Source organism: Lynx rufus, unplaced genomic scaffold (assembly GCF_022079265.1).
Source record: "Lynx rufus isolate CCGP_SWC_20201006 ecotype Redwood Valley unplaced genomic scaffold, mLynRuf1.p SCAF_7, whole genome shotgun sequence".
Classification (NCBI taxonomy): domain Eukaryota; kingdom Metazoa; phylum Chordata; class Mammalia; order Carnivora; family Felidae; genus Lynx; species Lynx rufus.
The window spans coordinates 40,862,654-40,882,757 of NW_025814889.1; the positions used below are offsets into that span (position 1 = coordinate 40,862,654).

The window sequence follows — 20,104 nt, forward strand, 5'->3', positions numbered from 1 at the left end:
AAGCATTTGATGACATTGGAGCAGAGACCTGAGGTGAGGACAGAAGAAGCCAAGAGGATGTCCCAAGCAGAGTGAACAATGAGCGAAGAGGCTCTGAGCAGCAGTCTGAATGTGTGCTCGAGGGTGGCTGGAGCAGACCAAACACGAGAGGAAGTGGGTCACAGACCATGCAAATCTTCACAGCCCACACAAGGACATAACATGTTCTCTGAACGAAAGGGGAAGCCAGTCAAGACTTTGGGGCAGAGGAGTGACATGGGCTGACCAGTTTTTAAAGGGTGGCTACAGCCACCATGTTGTTTATGAACTACAGGGGACAAGGATGGCAGTTGGGATTCCATCAGAAAGCTATTACAGGGGCGCCTGGTGGCTTAGTCGGTTAAGTGTCTGACTCTAGATTTCGGCTCAGGTCATCATCTCATCAATCATTAACCCATTAGGCAGGTACTGGAAAAGGGCTTGGCACATGTGAAGGTCTGATGGTTCTCACCACCCCATAATGAGTCCCTCTGGCCTCAGACGTGGTGAGGTGGTGAGACTGGGGACAGGGCAAGGACACCACACCACTTCCAAAAGGAAAGGTGTGGAGGTCTGACCCAGCCCCAGCCCTGGACACAAAGGGAAGCCTTAAAAGTGACAGTTGAAAGCAAGCAGACAAATGAAGGACAAATGCATATTTATTACTGTTTGGTTTCTAAGTAACACAGGGATTGGTCCACTTCCTGCTGTTTGGAACCAGGCCACGGGTGGCTATTAAGCATTCACAACCATCAGGCCATCCAAAAGCAATCTCACCAGCTGCTTTCAATCTTCTAGCAGGTTAGGAGAGTCTCGGGATTGCACACTGGACACTTACGGTTGGACCTGGCTGCATCGGCTGCAGCGTCCACCGAATCCATGGAGACATCCATGACCAGGATGACCACCACCTTCGAGGCTCCAGGCCTGGCACCGTGGACTTCTGAGGTGACATATCGCACAGCAAAGCCCAAAGCATCCCCTGAGAATGGAGAACAGTCCACACCAAGTCAGTCCTGACGGCAGGAAATGCTGGGCATCCTGTCTCATGGCAGATCCTTAGGTCAACCAAACAGAAGGATTCAGAGACAGAGAAACACACAAATCAGATCCGGAAGAGCATCCAGGCCCACACTTTACAGGGAGGGAAACTAGCCTAAAGAGCAAAGTGACTGGCCGAGGTCACTTAGTTACATATGCCAAGAATTAAGACCAGACGAAGCTCCTGCCTCCCAGCCCTTAGCACCAGGTTACCAATTCGGTTGGGGCCTCCCTCCTGCTGCATGAGGTCCACGAGGCTCAGCAAATGGACTTTCTCATAGGCCACATTCCACGGCACGTCGATGGTGGTGATGCTTCCATACTGCAGCACTGACACCTGAGTGAGCCGAGGCCCTAACAGGAAAGACAACGTGGAAATCGCACTCTGGATCAGGTGGAGCCTCAGAAAGAGCTCCTTCCCAACCTGCTCCAACAGGTGCATCGCTCACCTATGTTGGCTTTTGAAATGAAAGCCTTAGCAAAACTCTTCATTTCACCAAAATAAGAAGCTGGCAAGTTGGAGGAGCCATCCAGGAGGAGGATCACATCCAGGGGCTGGCTGCAGTCTGCAAAGACACCAAGAGGGTGGGCACCCAGGTGAGCACACCAGGCCCACTGCAGCAGACACAGCATCCAAGGACACGCAGGATGCCACCCACCATGAGGAACCATGAAGGGGAGGGTGCCTCCACCGGTCCTGCATGATGGTAACATGGGCCGGGAAAGGGGGAAGGGAACCCAGGAGTGCCCCAGGGTGGCAGACATTGGGAAGACTCCAAATCCACCCAAAGGTAGTTTAAATGCCTATAGATGAGAGCAAGATGCATCTGCTCCCTCAGTAACTGGAGGCTGCAACTCTTCTAGAATTGAGCAAAATATTGAAGAATAACAGGGAGATGGCCAAAGGAAATGGAGCAGCAGCATGGGGCTAGAGGGTGACTTCTATGCTCTCAAGTCTTATGGGCTGGTGAATGTGCTATAAGGTATTCCAACTATAAATGACCAGTGTGCATGGTAATGTTTGGGCACAGAGTCATGATCACAGCACAGAAACAACCTCTGGCCTGAAGGCCATTCAAGATTTGATCAGATAATGCTATTACCGTTCTCCTCAGCAGAAATATCACAAGAATTTAAATAAACCTGTGGCTCTGGTTAAAACAAAAACAAAGGCACTTAAAACAAGTGTGAGAATGAAGAGACATTAACTAAGAGACACTTACTCTGGTGTTAGTGTTTCATTTTCTTTGGGCAAATACCCAATAGTGGGATGACTGGATCATGTGGTAATTCTGTTTTTAATCTTTTGAGTAACCTCCATACTATTTTCCACCAATTTGCATTCCACCCACAGTGCACAAGGGTTCCTTTTTCTCCACATCCTTGAGAAGATATGTGCACCCTATGTTTACTGCAACATTATTTACAATAGCCAAGACATGGAACCAACCCAAGTGTCCTTCCATAAATGAATGGATAAAGAAGATGTGGTGTATATACATACATACATACACATGCACACAATGGAATATTATTCAGCGATAAAAAAAGAATGAAATAGTGACATTTGCAACAACATGGATGGAGCTAGAGCGTAGACCTAATGCTAAGTGAAATAAGTCAAAGAAAGACAAATACCATATGATTTTACTCATCTTTGGACTTCAAGAAACGAAACAAATGAACAAAGGAAAAAGAGACAAACAAACAAAAAAATACATGCACACAAAAGACTTAAATACAGAGAAAAAAACTGTAGTTGGTTACCAGAGAGGGGGTGGGTGGGGTATGGGTGAAATAAAGGGGATTAAGAGTACACTCATTGTGGGGCGCCTGGGTGGCGCAGTCGGTTAAGCGTCCGACTTCAGCCAGGTCACGATCTCGCGGTCCGTGAGTTCGAGCCCCGCGTCAGGCTCTGGGCTGATGGCTCGGAGCCTGGAGCCTGTTTCCGATTCTGTGTCTCCTTCTCTCTCTGCCCCTCCCCCGTTCATGCTCTGTCTCTCTCTGTCCCAAAAGTAAATAAACGTTGAAAAAAAAAAAAAAAGAGTACACTCATTGTGATGAGCACTGAGAAATGGATAGAATTGTTCAATCATTGTGTTGTACACCTGAAACTAACATTGTATGTTAATTACACTTAATTAAAAAAAAACAAGTTCTTTGGGGAAAAAAAGAAATCAGTTATTCTGGGATGGTCCCAAACACACCAAGGACTGTCTTAAACATTCCTGTGCTCTAGAACTAGGAGCTGATTAGACATTAGTATCAGTTAAGAAGGAGGCAACAATAGCAGTAGCAACCAGTTTTTGAGCGCTTGGCTATGTCCTGGGTACTGCCCTAAGCATTTTACAAGTACTATTGTCATCCCCATTTTTTTTTTCACAGATAAGGAAACATATACACAGAGGTATTTGCTCAAAATTGCCCAAAAACTGCCCTAAGCATTTTACAAGTACTATTGTCATCCCCACTTTTTTTCACAGATAAGGAAACATATACACAGAGGTATTTGCTCAAAATTGCCCAAAAACCATTACCAAAAATAAATTGCCCCAAATCACCCAGCTAGTAAGCGGCAGAGTTGAATTTCAAACTAATGCAGTCTGGTTCCAGAATCTGAGGATGCAACCCTCCGCCTGTCACCCAACTTCTGGCCTTGCCCCAAAGAACACCAGTTACTTAGAGTAATTTTACCCATCCAGTGCGGTCAAAGCTGAGAGTCCCCAGACTGAACAGGTTATCTCCAAAGCAAGGAGTGGGATTAGGTGGGGATGAGGCTGTGGGATAAACCAAAACTTGTATTTTTTTTACTCTACATCGTTGGTATTGTTTATATTTTAACAATAGCCTTGTATAACCTTTGAATTTATAAGCTCCTTTCCCCAAAAGGCTCGTACTCTAAAGGTGAGGGTTTGACTGAAAAGAGCAGAAAAGCAGGATTAGTATCCAAGAACTGCATCCCCGCCAGCTCTCAGCAGCTCTCTCGCCAGGCCAGGTGCCCGCATACCTGGGGTGGGGGAGAGGGTAGGGATCTGCAGCCCGTCTCCAGAGCAGCACCTCTGCAGCACCAGATCAGGAGCCTCTCGGGGGAGCACGCCAAAGTCCTGGATGAGGATGGGGGCGTTGGGCCAGCCAAGCTGCTCCAGCTCCCGCAGGTTGGCATGAGGGCCCACTCCGATGGGTACCACCTGGATGTCTCCAGGCATCCGCTTGATCTCATCGGAGGCGGGGTTTCCAGTGACCATGTAGACCAGGTTAGGTGCCTGCTCCCGGTCCCCCTGGCTGGCTGAGAAGCTGTGTTCAGACAGGTACTGCAGGGCCAGTCCAGTGTTGGTCCTATTGCCACCCCGGTACCGGATCTCCCGCACCTGCTGCAGGACCTCACCCTTGGACTGGGCCTCCCTGAAGGTGTACTCCACAGTCACCATGTACGAGTACTGCAGCACTGTGATGTGGATGCCGTCCTGGCCCACATCCATGCGCCGAATCACCTCCTCCATGAACTCCCTGCTCTTGTTAAAGTTGGCCTCACCAATTTTGTCGGACCCTTCCAGGACAAACACCACGTCCAGAACCGTGGGGTTCCTTTTGGGTCCCGAGGATGAAACCCCCATGAGCCCTGGACCCACAGTGACTGGTACCATAGGGGGATGCTGGGTAGGGGCAGGCGCTTCGGGGGCAAGGTCACAGAGGTAGTTGATAATTTTATCCCTTTGCTGCTCCAACTCGTCCACACCACTGAGCACAAAGGCCTTGTTCTCAGGGGCCTGCTTCTCAATGGTGTGGATCTGCTTGAGGTTGGCATGGGGCCCGATGCCCACCGGGATCATGATGACTTTCTTCTTCTTCAGGCCCTGCACATAACGGATCAAATTCCGGGCCAGCCTCTGGGGCTCCTGGCTGGCCATCAGGAGCAGGACAATGCGGGATGCTTCAGGGCGATCAATCTTGCCAAAGATCTGGAACAGAGTGTACTTCAAGACCTCGCTGGTGGAGGCCACCTCACTGCCTGCATACTTCACCTGGCTGGCAATGCGCCGTAGCTCCGAGGGCCGCTTCCGGTCCTTGAGCTGGATGTAGGCGTGGGAGCCGTCATGGTACTCCACCACGGCCACGCGGATCCGCTTCTGGGAGATGTGCAGACGCTCCATCATGCCCACCACAAAGGCCTTCAGCACTTCGAACTCAGCCTCGGACAGCTTGGAGGAGCCGTCTAGCAGGAAAACCAGGTCCAGAAGCCTGCTGCAGTAGAAGTCGTGGAGGGGTGGCTCCGGGGTGTCCTCCACGTATGGGGTGGTGGCTCTGACCGGGCCTTCTGTGGGGGGTACCACTAGGCCTCCAGGCTCCCTGCAGGCCTCACAGGTGAGGTTGACACCATCACAATGACTGCGGTAGAGAGAGAAAACCAGGAGTGGTTCAGGAAAAACTTCTGGGCACTCCTCAGCCTTATTTAGAACCATCCCACATATATTCCCCTAGAACTGCCTGCCTGGCCTGCCTGAACTGAGGTCCCATGAATCACTCCCCACCTAAGTGACACAGCATTTTTTAACATATGTCCCAAATAGCACCTCTACACATGCAGCAATAAGCCTCCCTTTATTCTAGAAGCCAAAGCTTTAATCCATCATAGCACCTGAGGAAGAACCTTTCTTGCTTCTAGGATATCCACACTGCCATTCAAAGTTGATGTCTTTTCAACCTACATCTCTAATAGCATAAATATTTAATTATAATCCAATCCTTCTTCCAAGTGTCTCCAAAGACAAATAATGCTCTAAAAGAATGATGCTGACCAAGACTGGTAAAGGTCCTATTGAAGATAAATGCTTTACAGTATTTTCTGTGACAATTTAAGCTGTACGAATTTTGTATAATATGTTGGGTCTCAAGAAAAAGAGAAAAAAGTGGAGTAAAAACGTTTTGGAAAGATGAATAAAGATTCAAAATCCCAACTTTATCCCAGAACAAAGTTGGGAATGTCCAAGATGTTAGGGGAAAAGACAGTGGCTTGTTCATTCATTCCTCCGAGGGCCATGCGGTGAACACCTGTCATGTGCCAGGGAGAGGCTAGGCCCTGCACCCAGCCCCAAGCACAAGTCTGCAGCAGAGCCCTTACCCTCATACAAATTCCTGCACTAACAAACCAAGTTTCCAGACCCTTCTGGTCACTCCTCACCAGCGTCCTAGAGATGGCAAGGTATACCAAACCACAGGTGAAATCAAGCTGCCCCGTGGTGGAGACCCACAGAGGTTGGGACCATCCCCTATACGTACTCTCCGCCTTTGAGGCCACTTGCCCTCAGCAACCCCAGTAAAGCTGAGAGGCAGCAGTTCCTTGAGCCTTGAGAAACGTCCCCTGTGCCTTGCCTCTCACGCAATGTCCCCAGCCTATTTTGGAATTATTGCACACAGCTGTCTGAAGCCACAGTGTGTACCCTGGTAGCTGCCCTCCCCATGGGACAGCAGAGGGAGGCCGGGAGAGGGCTCTAAGCTCTCATGCCTGTGTGGCTCAGAACCCCAAGTCAGTGTTAGCTTCTCCCCTTTTTCATTCCTTATGGTCTCCGTTTCAGCATGGGGAAGGTGGGCAGGCAGAATCGTACTGGGAAGTTAATTCTTACTTCCCCCATGGTCCACACGATTTATTGCTTCAATTCTTGGTTAACAATGTGTGAGTGCCATACTCTCTAGTTTCCTGTGTCTGCTAGAAAATTAACCCCGGACAGTGTTCCCCTTGTTTGTACAGATGGCAGTGGTGGGATCTGACTCTGGCAGCTGTGGCCACAGCCCTTCCCCAGAAAATGTAAGTTCTCAAGTTCAAGTTCCCACAAAGCTCGATCAGTGTCAGGGCGTGGTGTTAAACACATCAACATCTGAACACATGTTCCCTACTTGGGAGCAGAGCTTCAGAAAGTTCAGAGCTCACCCTGAGGACTCCTTCTCACCTCCCCAAAGGCCAGTTCCCAGAGGTAATCCAAGTGAGAACCCAGGGTGCAGTAATAGTGTCTTCCCTCCCAACTACAAAAGCCCCATCCTGGGACCTTGGCTGTGGCCCCAAGGGGTCTGTGTCACACTGAGGGGTCGGGGCTCTGAGTAAAAAGCAATTTGACTTCCATAGGTATCTGTCTTCGGACTAGATGTGACCTCCAGGGACAATAATGTGAGAAATAAGGGAGAGGATTCATTTTCAAAAGTACCAAATAAAAGTTGTATTGTCTAACAATGAGTTTACAACCTACTGGAAATACGTACAACTGACTCCCACAATGGAGTCCCAAACCCTTAGATACTTCACTTCCTAGGTCTTCCCCTCTCCATTTCTCAGGCTTATTTTTGCAGGCTTGGCAATGAGCATGCACCAAAGGAAACAGGGAGGAGGGACTGAAAGGTCTCTGTGTCACCTCAGGGAATGAACATTTGTTCCTACCAGACTACTTTTTGCCCTTCATGTGCATAGGAGACATCCAGGTAAGGCTGTAACCTCTGTAGTACTCAAGCCAATGAAGAATCGGGGGAGGGACTTCTGCTAGGAGATAAATTGTCTGTGTAACTGCCCCGAGTGCTCCTGTCCCTCAGATACCCACTCTTGCAAGAAGGTTGATTAAAACCTCGCTTCTTTGTGCTCTGAGTCTCTGCGTCCCTCCTTTCATTGGGCCAATGGGCTTATTTCTAACAGTAAGAGACTACATCCTTCCACAAGACGAAAGAAATGAAAATACTTCAGTCTCTCAAGAAGTGTTTTCTGGGGAAGCAATGTAGTCTGTCCTTAAAGAGAGAGAAGCAAACTCTAGAAATAAAACAAAACAAGCACTCAACCTCTCAACTAACATAGCAAGCTCTTCCCCAAACCTACGTCTCTGAAGAGGCCCCAGAAAACATCACTTCAAACACCAGAGAGTCTGTTTTACCAAATTTGGCAGTGCTCAGGGTCATTGGGGTTCAAGGTGATTTTCTTCCCCGAGGCCAAGCGACGACCAGCCACCTCACACACAGGACAGTCTTTGGGGTCGATGCAGGTCTGCAAAAGCTCATCCAGGATTTTCCCTGCATGACAAACCCCCCATTAGGAAAAAAACTCTCACCTTTCCCACGAGGAAGACTCGCTTTTAGCTAAAGGAGCCTCTACCAGAAGCTAGCTCTGCCCGCCTCCCTCAAGGGCCACCTCACCACTTAGAAAGCAACTCTTCTTTCTTTGGGCATGGTGTATCCCTCTGTAAGACTGGGAAGGGATATTCCTTCCCCCTAACTCACCACGCCCGAGCCTCAGGACAATCTTATCTCCAAGGCTGTTTTCACTCCACCAAAGAATATATTTGATTACTCTAGATCTGTGCTATCCAATAGAGTGGCCAGTAACCACAGGCAGCTAGTAAAATTTCAATGTAAACCAACACTAAATAAAATTGAAACTTCAATTCCTCAGACACAGGAGCTACCTTTCCACAGAACTTTCCCACCATTCCAGAAAGTTCTATCAGAAAGTGCTCTCAATGGTAAGCCCATAAATAGGCAGACACAGGCACAGTATAGGAGCTGAACTTGACAAAAATCATAGCTGGCCTGGCTTGGATGAAAGGGCACCTGGAAGCAGAACCCAGGGTGGTAAGGACAGGGACAGGACACACGGGGTGAAGTTGAGTACCACCAGGAAGCACCTTTCCTGACAGCCCAGCCCCGCCCTCCAACCCTTCCGGACCCAGGACAGTTGACTTACCCGGAGGGCAGTGTGCATGGCAGCCTTCCACACACTGCACTGGGCACACCAGTGGCTCAGGATGCTGGCATGTGATGGGACAGGCCGGGGCACAGCTGTTATAGCGCCACTCACACTCATACCCGTTCTCGTGGAGATTCCTCTCCTCGCAGCTCTGGGCTGTGTAGATAGAACATGAGCAGGCACCCTGTGCCACCCGAGAAGACGGGAGGGCACCAAAGGCCCCAAAGAGATGGTGGTGACACCCATGGTGGTGACGGCCCTGGGGGAAGTGATGATGCCAGTGGGGAACTAAGCAGCATGTGAGTCACCAGTATTAGAGGCTGCCCAGGTTTTAGAGCACCTAAGCCAGGAACCTAATGGTTCTGAATCTGTTCTCCATATAAAAACATTCAGCTGCTCCCACCCAAGGAAGACTCTCTATAAATAATGTATGCATTGATCACTCACATTGGCAAATATAATAGCATCTAATTAAAAATATTGAATTTAATTAAAATATTGACTTCCTTCTTCTTTTCATCACTGTTTCATCTTCTCCCTCTTCTGGAATTTCTCTATGTATTAATGCCTTCAATCACTGTCCCCTCTCCCTACTCACTCACATCAATGTCTTTTTTTTTTTTAAGTTTATTTCTTTTGAGAGAGAGAGAGAAAGAGCGAGCATGGGGGAGGGGAAAATAAAGAGAGGGAGATAGAATCCCAAGTAGGTGGCAAGATCATGACCTGAGCTGAAATCAAGAGTTGGATGCTCAACTGACTGAACCAACCAGGCATGCCCATCAATGTCTTAACTCCCTTCAACCCTCAGCCATCTGTCCCCATATAGGAGCTCTATGTTCTCTCCCACGAAGGAGTCCTCCCACACCCCACTTAGGGGTGTTAAAGTCTAGATCCATGAGGGATGGTGTCTGAGGGACATCAGGACTCACGACACAATGTGGCTGTCCTCCAGGCCACCACCTTGCCGTGCTGGGCACACACGTGGGCGTAGGCAGCAATGGTGTCACAGAAGCAGGCACAGTCCCCAATGGACTCACAGGAGCAAGTGTCGTAGATGCAAACATCCAGGAATGGGTCAGGGTCCACCTGCAAGGGAGTCTCAGGGTGGCCTAGGCCTGGGCAGAATTCAGGAACCCTGGCTCTTGGTCTGGGGGAAAATATTCTGGTGATCAGAGTAGGGCAACTGGGGCTCCAGGGTAGAAGGAGAAATGCTGGTCAGTGGCCCCAACAGGGAGTGGGTACAAAAGCATACTAATTCCTAGTCCTAATCTGGATTCCAACAAGAAAAGCTGAATAGAGGAGTGTTGCTGGCCTTTCATAGGATGTGATATGCCTTAGAATTTTTCAGAATGTTCTCTTCTATCCATCTTCCCACATACCTGCTCAGCCAGCCAGCCATTCCCATAACCCACACTCAACCTCATAGGTGTTAGCTGTTTCTCATAAACACATACATGCTGGTTGCCTTCTTCCTTTGCCTCAAAACGAAGGAAGGAACACATCAGGACTGCTCATGCTGCCTCACTGGAGCACTGTGGGGCTATTCCACTGGACTGTAGGACCGGACCGGCCTGGGCCTCCCAGACTCTGCCCCCCAAGCTTCCCACTCACTACCCACATTAGATCTCAGTAACCCCTTCTCACCTTCCCTGCCCGCCCCCACACACTGCTGCACACACTGGCCTTTTCCAAGGTAGTTGTGGTAGGAATGAATTCAGACATTAAGTACATCATTGTTTCCAACACATTCCAACAATCCTGATCTCCCTGGCTGCCTCACTACCTTCCTTCCTCCAACCGAGATGCCCAGGGTGTCCACCCAACTAGCCAACCCTAGGTACTCTCTGAAGTATCCTCAGGAACTAAAAGTCACTGGATGGATAAAAGGATTGCTGAGACTGGTTTCATACATGTGGTGCTACAGAGTGCATGCGTGTGTACGTGGCTGTGTGCGTGCACGTATACATATATACACGTGTACCCACACAGACACCCACATACATGTGCACACAAGCTCTAAGACTGAGGCCAAAAGAGAAGCATTGTCAGATGCCCAGAAGAGCTCTGCCTTGCGTAGAAGAAAAATGGCTCGCCAGGAATTGCTCTCCTCATACACTGTCCTTTATGCTTTCTGTTTCCCAGCCTGAAGCCGAGAAAGGGAGTAAAGAGGTGACTTGATAGAGACCAATTCAAAGCCTCCAAGGTGGTGTCCACAATTAGAAGCTCATGCTCCAAGTACCCAAGCCACTCGGCCAACCCTTAGCAGTCTTCTGCCTCCAATGACCCCACAGCCCTCACCAGCCTGTTGCAGTCCTGGAAAATATCACTGGTGAGGATCCTGCAGGAGGAATCCACCATTGTCTGCTTCATGACGTTGCTGTGACAGGTAGCAGGGGATGAGTCCAGTGGTACCTGGGGAACAGGGCAAGAGGACACAGATGGACCAAAACACAGCCCAGAAGGATCCAAGAGACCCTCCTCTGGAGCCATGCTTCCACTGAAGTTCATACCACCCCCCCTCCACCCCACCCCCCTCCAACCCCCATAAAACTGATGGGGACGTTCCAGGAAGCACGCTTCTTGGGCTTGGTCCACACAGAGACCCCAGACATACTTTCCTGGTGTCGGCACATCGCGGGCTCACTTTCCAGGAATTCCCAAAGTCCACGGGATCTTCTTCCACTTGGAGGCTGCTGGTGGTGAAGTCATTGTTCTGGATGCCATCAAAATTCCCACATAGACCACACACTTTCTCCTAACAGACAAGATGAGATCATGAGCACTGTAAACCTCGGAGCAAACTCTCTGACTCGGGGAAAGGAGAGTTCCGGGCAGCAAAGGCGGCAGGTTCATCAGAAGAAGGAGAGGCTGGGAAAAGGACAGGGATGGAGACCCAGAAGCAGACCAGGATAATCGGCAAAGCCTTGTCCTTGCCAAGGTTTTTCCAGGCTTCCTCACGTCCCCCATCTTCAAGTTAAACAGAGGTCATTCACAAAGAGAGACAACCTGCTCCAGTATAAACCATCACTCTCCCCAGCAACAGGCTGAACAGAAAGAGGAGCCAGTTCAACATCACATCAATGAGAGTGTACAGATCCAAAGAGGGAACGTTCTAGTCATACTTTACTGTGGACAGTGTAATAATGCAAGCCCATTATCTGGACAACTGCAGCCTGTTCAGAACAGGCTGGCTAGGATTCTGCTGTATGTCAAATGCCACCAGGGTTGACATAATATCTTATCTGTCTCTGTGTTCACCTATCATGTATACAACATGCAAGCATGGGCAGCTACGAGTCCTGAACAAGTGATTGCTGAATGAATGGAAACCATCATATAAAAACTATGTAAAGAACTAGAAATATCTAGCCTGGAAAACAAAGCGTATTATGCTCTTACAACATACTTAGAGCCCTGTCTTGAGATGTGACTTGCTCTCTTTTGTTTCAATACAGAGAATCTATTTGGTACAAGGATGAACTTACTGGGAAACATATAAGAAGAGTGTTCACATAATTGGACGAAAGGCCTACTCATAGTAGGCCCCTCATAGTACGGCCCCTGCCCTTATTAACTACCATTCACTCCAGTCCCTCTTCTCCAGCCACACTGGCCTCATTGTTCAAATACCCCAAAGGCCACCCACTGTAGGGCCTTTGAACATGATATTCCAACAGCTTAAATTCTTTTGTCTGGATATTTACATGATTCACTCCCTCCCTTCCCTGAAGACTCTGCTCATGTTACCTTTTCAGACAGGTCTCATCAGACCAACCAATCTAAAATAATAGCCCCATTAGAATACAATCTCCACCAGGGTTGTGTCAGGCAACACCGTGCCCCCCCCTGCAAAGATGTCCATGCCCTAATCCACACATGGCAAAAGGAACTTTGTTGATGTGATTAGGTTAAGGATTTCATGATGGGAAGGTTGTCCTGGACAATCTAAGTAGGCCCAGTATAATCACAGGGTCTTACAAGGTGCACGGGAGGAGTCAGAGAAGGGTGAGCTGGCAGAAGCAGAGAGATATTGGAAGATGCTGTGCTGTTTGTTTTGAAGATGGAGGATGGGACCATGAGCCAAGGAATGCAAGCAGGCCCCAGAAGCTAGACAAGGCAAGGAAACGGATTCTCCCCTAAAGCCTCCAGGAGAATGCAGCCCTTCATACTTTTGACCTCCAGAACCCTCAGATAATAAATTTATGTTCCTGGGGTACCTGGGTGGCTCAGTCGGTTGAGCGTCTGACTTCTGCTCAGGTCGTGATCTCATGGTTTGTGGGTTCAAGCCCCACATCAGGCTTTGTGTTGGCAGAGCGGAGCCTACTTTGGATTCTCTGTCTCCCTTTCTCTCTGCCCCTCCCCCACTTGCATGCATGCTCACACTCTCTATCTCTCTCTGTCATAAGTAAATAAACATTAAATTTAAAAATAAAATAAATTTATGTTGTTGTTTTAAATTACGAGGTTTGGTAATTTGTTATAGCAGCAATAGGAAACTAAGACAAGGGTTTACATACACACACACACACACACGTACACACATACACATATACATACACATATTCATACCCATATTTATATACATACGTGCATATACATATCTAATTTTTTCCCTGCTGTAGCCACAGTGCCTAGAACAGGGCTTGATACATAATAGAGCTTAGTAAGGATTTGTTGAATAAATGAATGAGTGAATTGTTACTGTGTTCAGGAAGTAGAGTGGGCACCACAGGAAATAAGGGCAGTGCAGCCTCACTTCAGTACAGCCGAAATGAATGGTGCTGTCAGAGATGCTACTGAGGCTAAATCAGCCACCAGAGTAGACAGAGTACTTGTCCCACACTTGCCGGTTAGAAAAACAAAGTCCAAACAAACTGTTGGAACCTGGACACAAATGGCGTAACTTTCTCTAAACTAGGCTGTCAGCAGTTCTACAAATAGCTCTCAGAATGTACTGGTCTATGGTTCAAATGGCAAGGCAACACCCCAGAATGTTTCACAGTGTTTTAACAATATGGCGTGTGATCAGTATGCCTCTTTAGGTCAAGAAACCTTAAGAAAAGCTATTGCCTCATCTTTCACTTCCTTCTTTGGGGGATATAAACTGCATGCCTAGCAAGGCCATTCAAGGAATGGTTTGCTGGGTTGGGGCCAGCCACAGTCCTTCCTACATGCAGCTGGTTTCCAGAAACAGCCAAGGCTGACTCTACACCTTGAATCAGTGGTCTTATTTGTCTGGGAAAGGAGGCCAGATGAGATGACCAGCCACTTTCCCCCGTGGCAGTGGGCAGGGCCAGTGGGCTGCTGCTCAGAAAGCTGAGAAAGGTACAAACAGCAAGTCACAGACGAGACCAAGAGGAAACAGAGAAGAGCCACTAACCTGGTATGTCTGCTTCAGAGCCACGGAGATGCTCAGGCGGTGGTCCCAGATCACAGAAAGGGCCTTGCCCAGCAGCAGAATGACATAGTGACCAGACTCCACCACCTCAAAGTGGGTCTCATCCATCATGGGCTTCATCACATTCACCTGAAGGATGACAAAGCACGAGAAGAGGGAGTGAAGGGCAGACATGAGAGACCCCCTCCACCCCACACCTCTGCCTGTCTCCAGAACTACAAGTCATTTGCCCCACCTGGGCATTTGCCCCACCAGAGCATGCCCTTTTGGGACCTACACCCTGCCTGGATGTTTCTGCATCAGTCTTGCCTATCACTGGCCAAGAATCCTATGACTCAGGGATCATAGCAGAGATGGCAGCAAAATCGTAATTATAAGATCAAAAATACAATGAAACCTACCAGTGGAAGATATCCATCACCTCACAAAAATAATTTTTTATACTTGATCATTAAATGCACGAGGTCTCCTAATCAGGTTTTAACATGGCAATGATTTTAGGGGCGCCTGGGTGGCTCAGTCGGTTGAGCGTCCGACTTCCGCTCAGGTCGTGATCTCATGATTTATGAGTTCGAGCCCCGTGTTAGGCTCTGTGCTGACAGCTCTGAGCCTGGAGCCTGCTTCAGATTCTATGTCTCCCTTTCTCTTTCTCCCCCTCCCCACTTGCACTCTGTCTCTCTCTCTCAAAAATAAGCATTAAAAAATTTTTAAAAAACCATGGCAATGATTTTAAATATCTCTAGGCAATTCATTTAAAAATCTATCCGTTTATATAAATGAGCACTAGACTCTTCCCTTTCCTTCCCCCATCTCCTGCTCCCCAGAGTCCCTGTCACCAGGAGTCAGCTGACAGAGAACAGAGAGACTGAAAAGCTCAGCGATGGTGGCAGGAATCATGGATTTCAGTTTCCAGAAGGACTCCAACCTGGACCCTAGACTTGGCAGAACTGTTGCCTGTGCGAGCCCTCAGAGCCCAGCTCAGCGTGCTTGGCTGACTATCTAATTCATAAAACTGAAGTAGTTGCGAAGCACCTGTCACCCTTTGCCAAGGTTCTCCTTCGTGACACACACGTGCAGAGCTCATCATAAGTGCTCACCTCCTATTCGACATCACCATTGTCATCTGTCCTTTGACACAGAGTTGACACTGCTGACCCACAGCCAGTAATGGGGAATTCACTCCCCATCTCCTGATATCGGTGGTGCATGTTCCCAAGAAGTGAGGGATGCGGGCTGAGACCATGGAATAAAATGATGATACCAGGACAGGTTTGAGTCCAGGCCCTGTTCTCCCTAGTACAAGACATTCAGACCAACAGAAGCAAAACTGTGGTCTCCAGGCTACCTGGAGCTCCAGATGCAGATTCTGGGGTCCCTCTCAGACCTATGAGAATCTCAGGGTGGACCCCGGGATCAGGATCTTAAATCAGATGCCAGGTGGTTCTTCTGTACTCTTCTGAGAACCACTTCATAAACTCTTAGTATACAAGGACTAAATATGTTCACTGCTCTTTTGAACTCTTTTGAAAAGATTTTATCTGAAAAGAACTGAAAAACATACAGTAAAAATCCCCAAAACATCATTACTTCCCAAAATAAATGTTTAAGTATGTGTAAATATAATATATATCTATATATTTTAGTGCATATATGATATGTATATATATTATATGTACATGTGTGCATATATATTATATATGTATACATATATGTATTGTGTAGTAATGATACCCACGTATATCATATGACAGATATGTATATATGTATATATTATGTATATGTGTGTATGTGTGCGTGTGTATATATGATGTGTATGCATATGATATGTGTATACATGATATTTATGTCTATACACTACATATGCGTGTGCATATGCACATATATAGGTACATATATGTATACATTAGTATGTGTGTACATGTGTGTATATGTGGTGTGTGTATATATATTCCTATCTATATATTTCATAAATATATACACACACATACATATGTATATGAAAGGGAAAGGCCTCCTGCCCTCCAATCTCCACCCCACCCTCCTGATTCTTCCTACACTTTTGTGGATACAGTCCCACATTTATGTCCACTCACATATCTGAACTTTATTTTACTAAAATGGGATCGTGTTATCCATGGTCACCTGCAACTTGTTCTTCTCATAGAATATATGAAGGTCAGACGATACGGCTCTACCTCATGCTCACTGTACGATATTCTGTCACACAAGTTCTAAACAGCGCTTGATACATGCTCTTAATCAGCTGACAGAAGAACAGAGGGGTGTGAGCGTAGAGGGGATGAGGCTGGCACTCACCTCCCCATCAAACAGTTCAATCTCGCCTCCTCCCACCAGGATGGTGATCCGCTTCTTGCATTTCACTGACGGGTAGCTGCACCCCTCATTCGCCACCAGGATCCGGAAGGTGCCAGGGTTACTGCCACAGTAATCCTGGGGAAAGGGAGAGAAATATTATCCCTGCTACCTCTCCCCAGATCAGAATATTGGCATCTCACCATCTCAGACCATCGAAGGATATGTGTTAAAGGATGTTACCGTGTCCATGCATGGGCGTGTGTGAGACAGAGAGAGAGGGAATGAGAGAGGGAGAGAGAATGACTTTAGGGGGAGAAGGGACAGGTGTGTCATCTTCAGCCATTACCTATGAACCAGAGTCAGTGAGCACAAGGTAGAGAAGCAGGGAGAGGGGGAGGGGAGAGGGAGAAGTGGCACGTGATATGCTTTGCTGAACACATCAGCCTAAATACCCCTACCTAGAACCTGTTAGTGCTTAGTCTCACCCAGCTAACTAGGACAGTTTGACCACATGGCACTTTGTGGCTCTAAATTCTAGCTGAATCCCTCTGGACTGCTGGCTCAGAAACATAACCAGAGGTTGTCTGACACAGCTCCACAGATGCCAAACTACCACCTCTGGCTGGGAATAGAGGATGACGGAGTGCTGGTCCTTGCCGGCAATTTCGTAGAAAATTAACAAAAAGGGGACACACTTCTAGCAAATACCTCCCCATGGTGGCTATAGCTGTGGTATGGTAGGAGAAAAAAAAAGACAGAAAAATTAGGTGTGAGCCTTGCTCTGCCAGTTATTGGATACACTGAGCAAGTCACTTACCTCTCTGACACGCCCGCACACACACACAGACACAGACACACACAATCGGCCCCTCTAAAACACAGGATCAGCCAACTTAGTGGGGATTGTTAGGTTAAATGGATCTATGTTGAGTCAATGGGATGGTGAAGGACAAAAGAGGGAACAAAGGTACAGGTGCTTTATAAATGGTTCTTGTCACCAGCTGAGATTTTGCTAAAAAGAGTTAAGTCTTGATGATACCTCCCAAAGAAGGGAGAAAGGGGAGGATCTGGGACAACGTATCAGAAGGAGACAACAGAACTGGCTGTGATGGAAGACAAGCAACCCACAAAGGGGGACAATTTGAAAGGGACACTAAAACTGGCCCGCTTGGGAAAGCTCTGCCTGGGCAGGGAAAGCCGGGGAGCAGTGGATCTGACCAGCTGCTTCTCATTGCGCGGAATCAGTCTAGTCATGTTTTCTGGATGCACATTTGCATTTGATACTGGATGGGTGGTTGAATGCCAGAGCTGGTGTCACCTCATCTTTTGTTACCAAGGTTAGGAGGCAGATAATCAAAAGACGATCTGCCATATGTAATCTGTAGGAATGCTCCAGAGGGGGATACACCCCAGGTTCCTAAGTGTCAGTAAAACCATGTTATCATGTGCATGCCCTGTCTCTCTAGCACACTGCATGCCTCTCTGGGGCCAGACTGGGTCATGGGAGGTAGGAGGCTCCATTAGTTGGTGCCACTGCTCACTCCCAGCATGCCCTGTGCACAGCCTCTCAGTGCTGCTGCTCGTTCTGCCCCACTCCCAGCATGCTCTACAGGTACCCTCACTGCCTGACTCACGGGCCCTGCAGCTCTGTCTCTGAGGCTGAAGCTCCTACCAGTTTGTGGTCCTCCCTTCAGACCACACCAAGTCCCTACTCCTCCTCCTGAGAATGGAGACAGTGAGACCACATTTGTTTAAAGCTTCACAGAGTCGAGCTGTGTCATCCCTCATGAGAAAAGCACTTATACCTCCTTGCTTACTCACTTTGGTGTCAACCAGCAAAAGAAGTTTACAGGAATCCACCCAGTGGGGAGAGAAAGGCAGAGAGGCTGGTGCCCTCACTCACCACCTAGGATTTCCTGGGCAGTATGACTTTTCTGTGATGCCCTTTCTGAATTGCACTAGGTTAGAAATGGAAATGGTAGAGAACGCAATAGGATCATAGGGTGGGAAGCCAACTCCAGGGATCACTCCAACCAGCCCCCTGTTCTGGGCCGCCCACCAGGGCACTGGTGGTGAGGGTGAGAGGGGCTCGATCCAGCCTGGGATCCCGCCCTCCCCACTGCGCATCCTGATCGAGGCTGTGCCTGCCAAAAAGAACAGATGTGTTTTTTTAATTCCATTTTGGTACTACCTTAGGCTGGTGGTAGCCTTGCCCCCACACCACTCCCAGTCAACAAATGAGCTTCTGCCCTATTCTTGTACGTCTCCATGTAAGCTGAAGGAAGATGGGCCACGGCTCTGGGTTTCAGGCACCTCTTTTAGGGGCTGGAAAATTGCTCCAGTGGAAACCAGCCCCAGAGCTGTTTCTACAGACAGAACAGTAGAATCTGATCTGGAAACCCCCAAAGGGCAGTCAGCATCTCCCAGTGCCTCCTGGAGACAGATAGCAGGCCCTCCCTCCCTCGCTCTCACCTGCACCAGAACATACTGGCACTCTCCAGGGAACAGATATTTGAGCCCGTCGAAGGTGAGGTAGTGCGCCATGCCGATGGCAGAGCACGTGGCGTCACACACGTGGTCCGTGCAGTTCCACTTCCGGTCCCGACAGACACTAGGAATAATAATGGCCAGGATGACCAGTGGGTACTGTGGTGTGAGGGGCCCTTCTGGGCCCTGGGGAATGAAAGACAATGAAAGAATGCAGATCACTCTGGGGTGCCACCCAACCCTCCAGGAAGCCTCTAGAAGTGGAGGACCGGCTGCCTGTGGGGTGGGATGGGGAAGGGCAGTTTGCAGTCATAAACTGTCATATTTCTTTTAAGTCAGCTTCATGCCCAATGTGGGCTCAAACTCATGGCCCCAAGATCAAGAGTCGCATGCTTTTCCAACTGAGCCAGCCAGGCGCCCCATAAACTGTCACATTTTTAGAGCACAGGGCCAAGGGGGAGAAAGGGAAGGCCATGCTGCCCTCCTGCTTCAAGGGGGAAGTGAGGCAAAGAGGGAAACAGGTCATCCGAGGTGATGGGCAGCCAAGGGAAGAAGCCCAGTTCCTCTGTAGACCACCTGCTATGGATCTGCTGAGGTTCAGCCTCCCTGGAAGATGCCTGAGAGTGGCCATGGGGTCTCTACAGAACAGAGACACTGAAGTTGAGAGCCTTCTGACACTAGCAGGGAGAGAAAGACACAACGGCAGGAAAGTTCTGAGTTGGGAAAATAGTGATCAACCGTGAACTTCTGCCAGGAGAGGTTTTGTGTGTACAGAGCTATGTTTCAATCCACAGTGATGTGTCCACTACCACAACGCTCATCCCCCCACCCCACCCCATAACCAGAGCTGACATCAGAGAGCCCACTCTGTGCGTCAGAGGTGGTAAGCTCAGACCTCAGGCCCAAAAGACAGCTAAGCGCCTTCCGGGTCCCAGCCCTTCCTGCCTCTGTTCCTGGGGACCTTCCTCTAAAGCTGTCACAGGCAGGGTGAGTGAACAGAGAAAAGGGCTAGTGAATGGGGGGCACAGAGAAGGAAGAAGAGAACCAGCCATGCCACGCACACTTGCAGAATGCTTAGGGGGCAGTATAAGGCCAGGGAAGGACCCTCCAAAGTCCATGCCTTTTGG

The 20,104-nt window shown here is 48.6% G+C and overlaps 1 protein-coding gene across 1 annotated transcript in view; it reads right to left on the reverse strand.

The window, feature by feature from the left end:
• VWF (von Willebrand factor) overlaps positions 1-20,104 on the reverse strand; it is a 137,639-nt gene that overhangs the window by 42,067 nt on the left and 75,468 nt on the right. Inside the window, exons 20-31 of the mRNA XM_047066718.1 lie at positions 18,963-19,101; positions 16,491-16,625; positions 14,157-14,303; positions 11,391-11,531; positions 11,075-11,188; positions 9,706-9,862; positions 8,774-8,932; positions 7,968-8,103; positions 4,067-5,445; positions 1,509-1,625; positions 1,273-1,413; positions 857-1,000 (exon numbers count right to left, since the gene is read on the reverse strand). Coding sequence (XP_046922674.1) covers positions 857-1,000; positions 1,273-1,413; positions 1,509-1,625; positions 4,067-5,445; positions 7,968-8,103; positions 8,774-8,932; positions 9,706-9,862; positions 11,075-11,188; positions 11,391-11,531; positions 14,157-14,303; positions 16,491-16,625; positions 18,963-19,101 — 2,909 coding nt within the window. The remainder of the gene's footprint in view (positions 1-856; positions 1,001-1,272; positions 1,414-1,508; positions 1,626-4,066; positions 5,446-7,967; positions 8,104-8,773; positions 8,933-9,705; positions 9,863-11,074; positions 11,189-11,390; positions 11,532-14,156; positions 14,304-16,490; positions 16,626-18,962; positions 19,102-20,104) is intronic.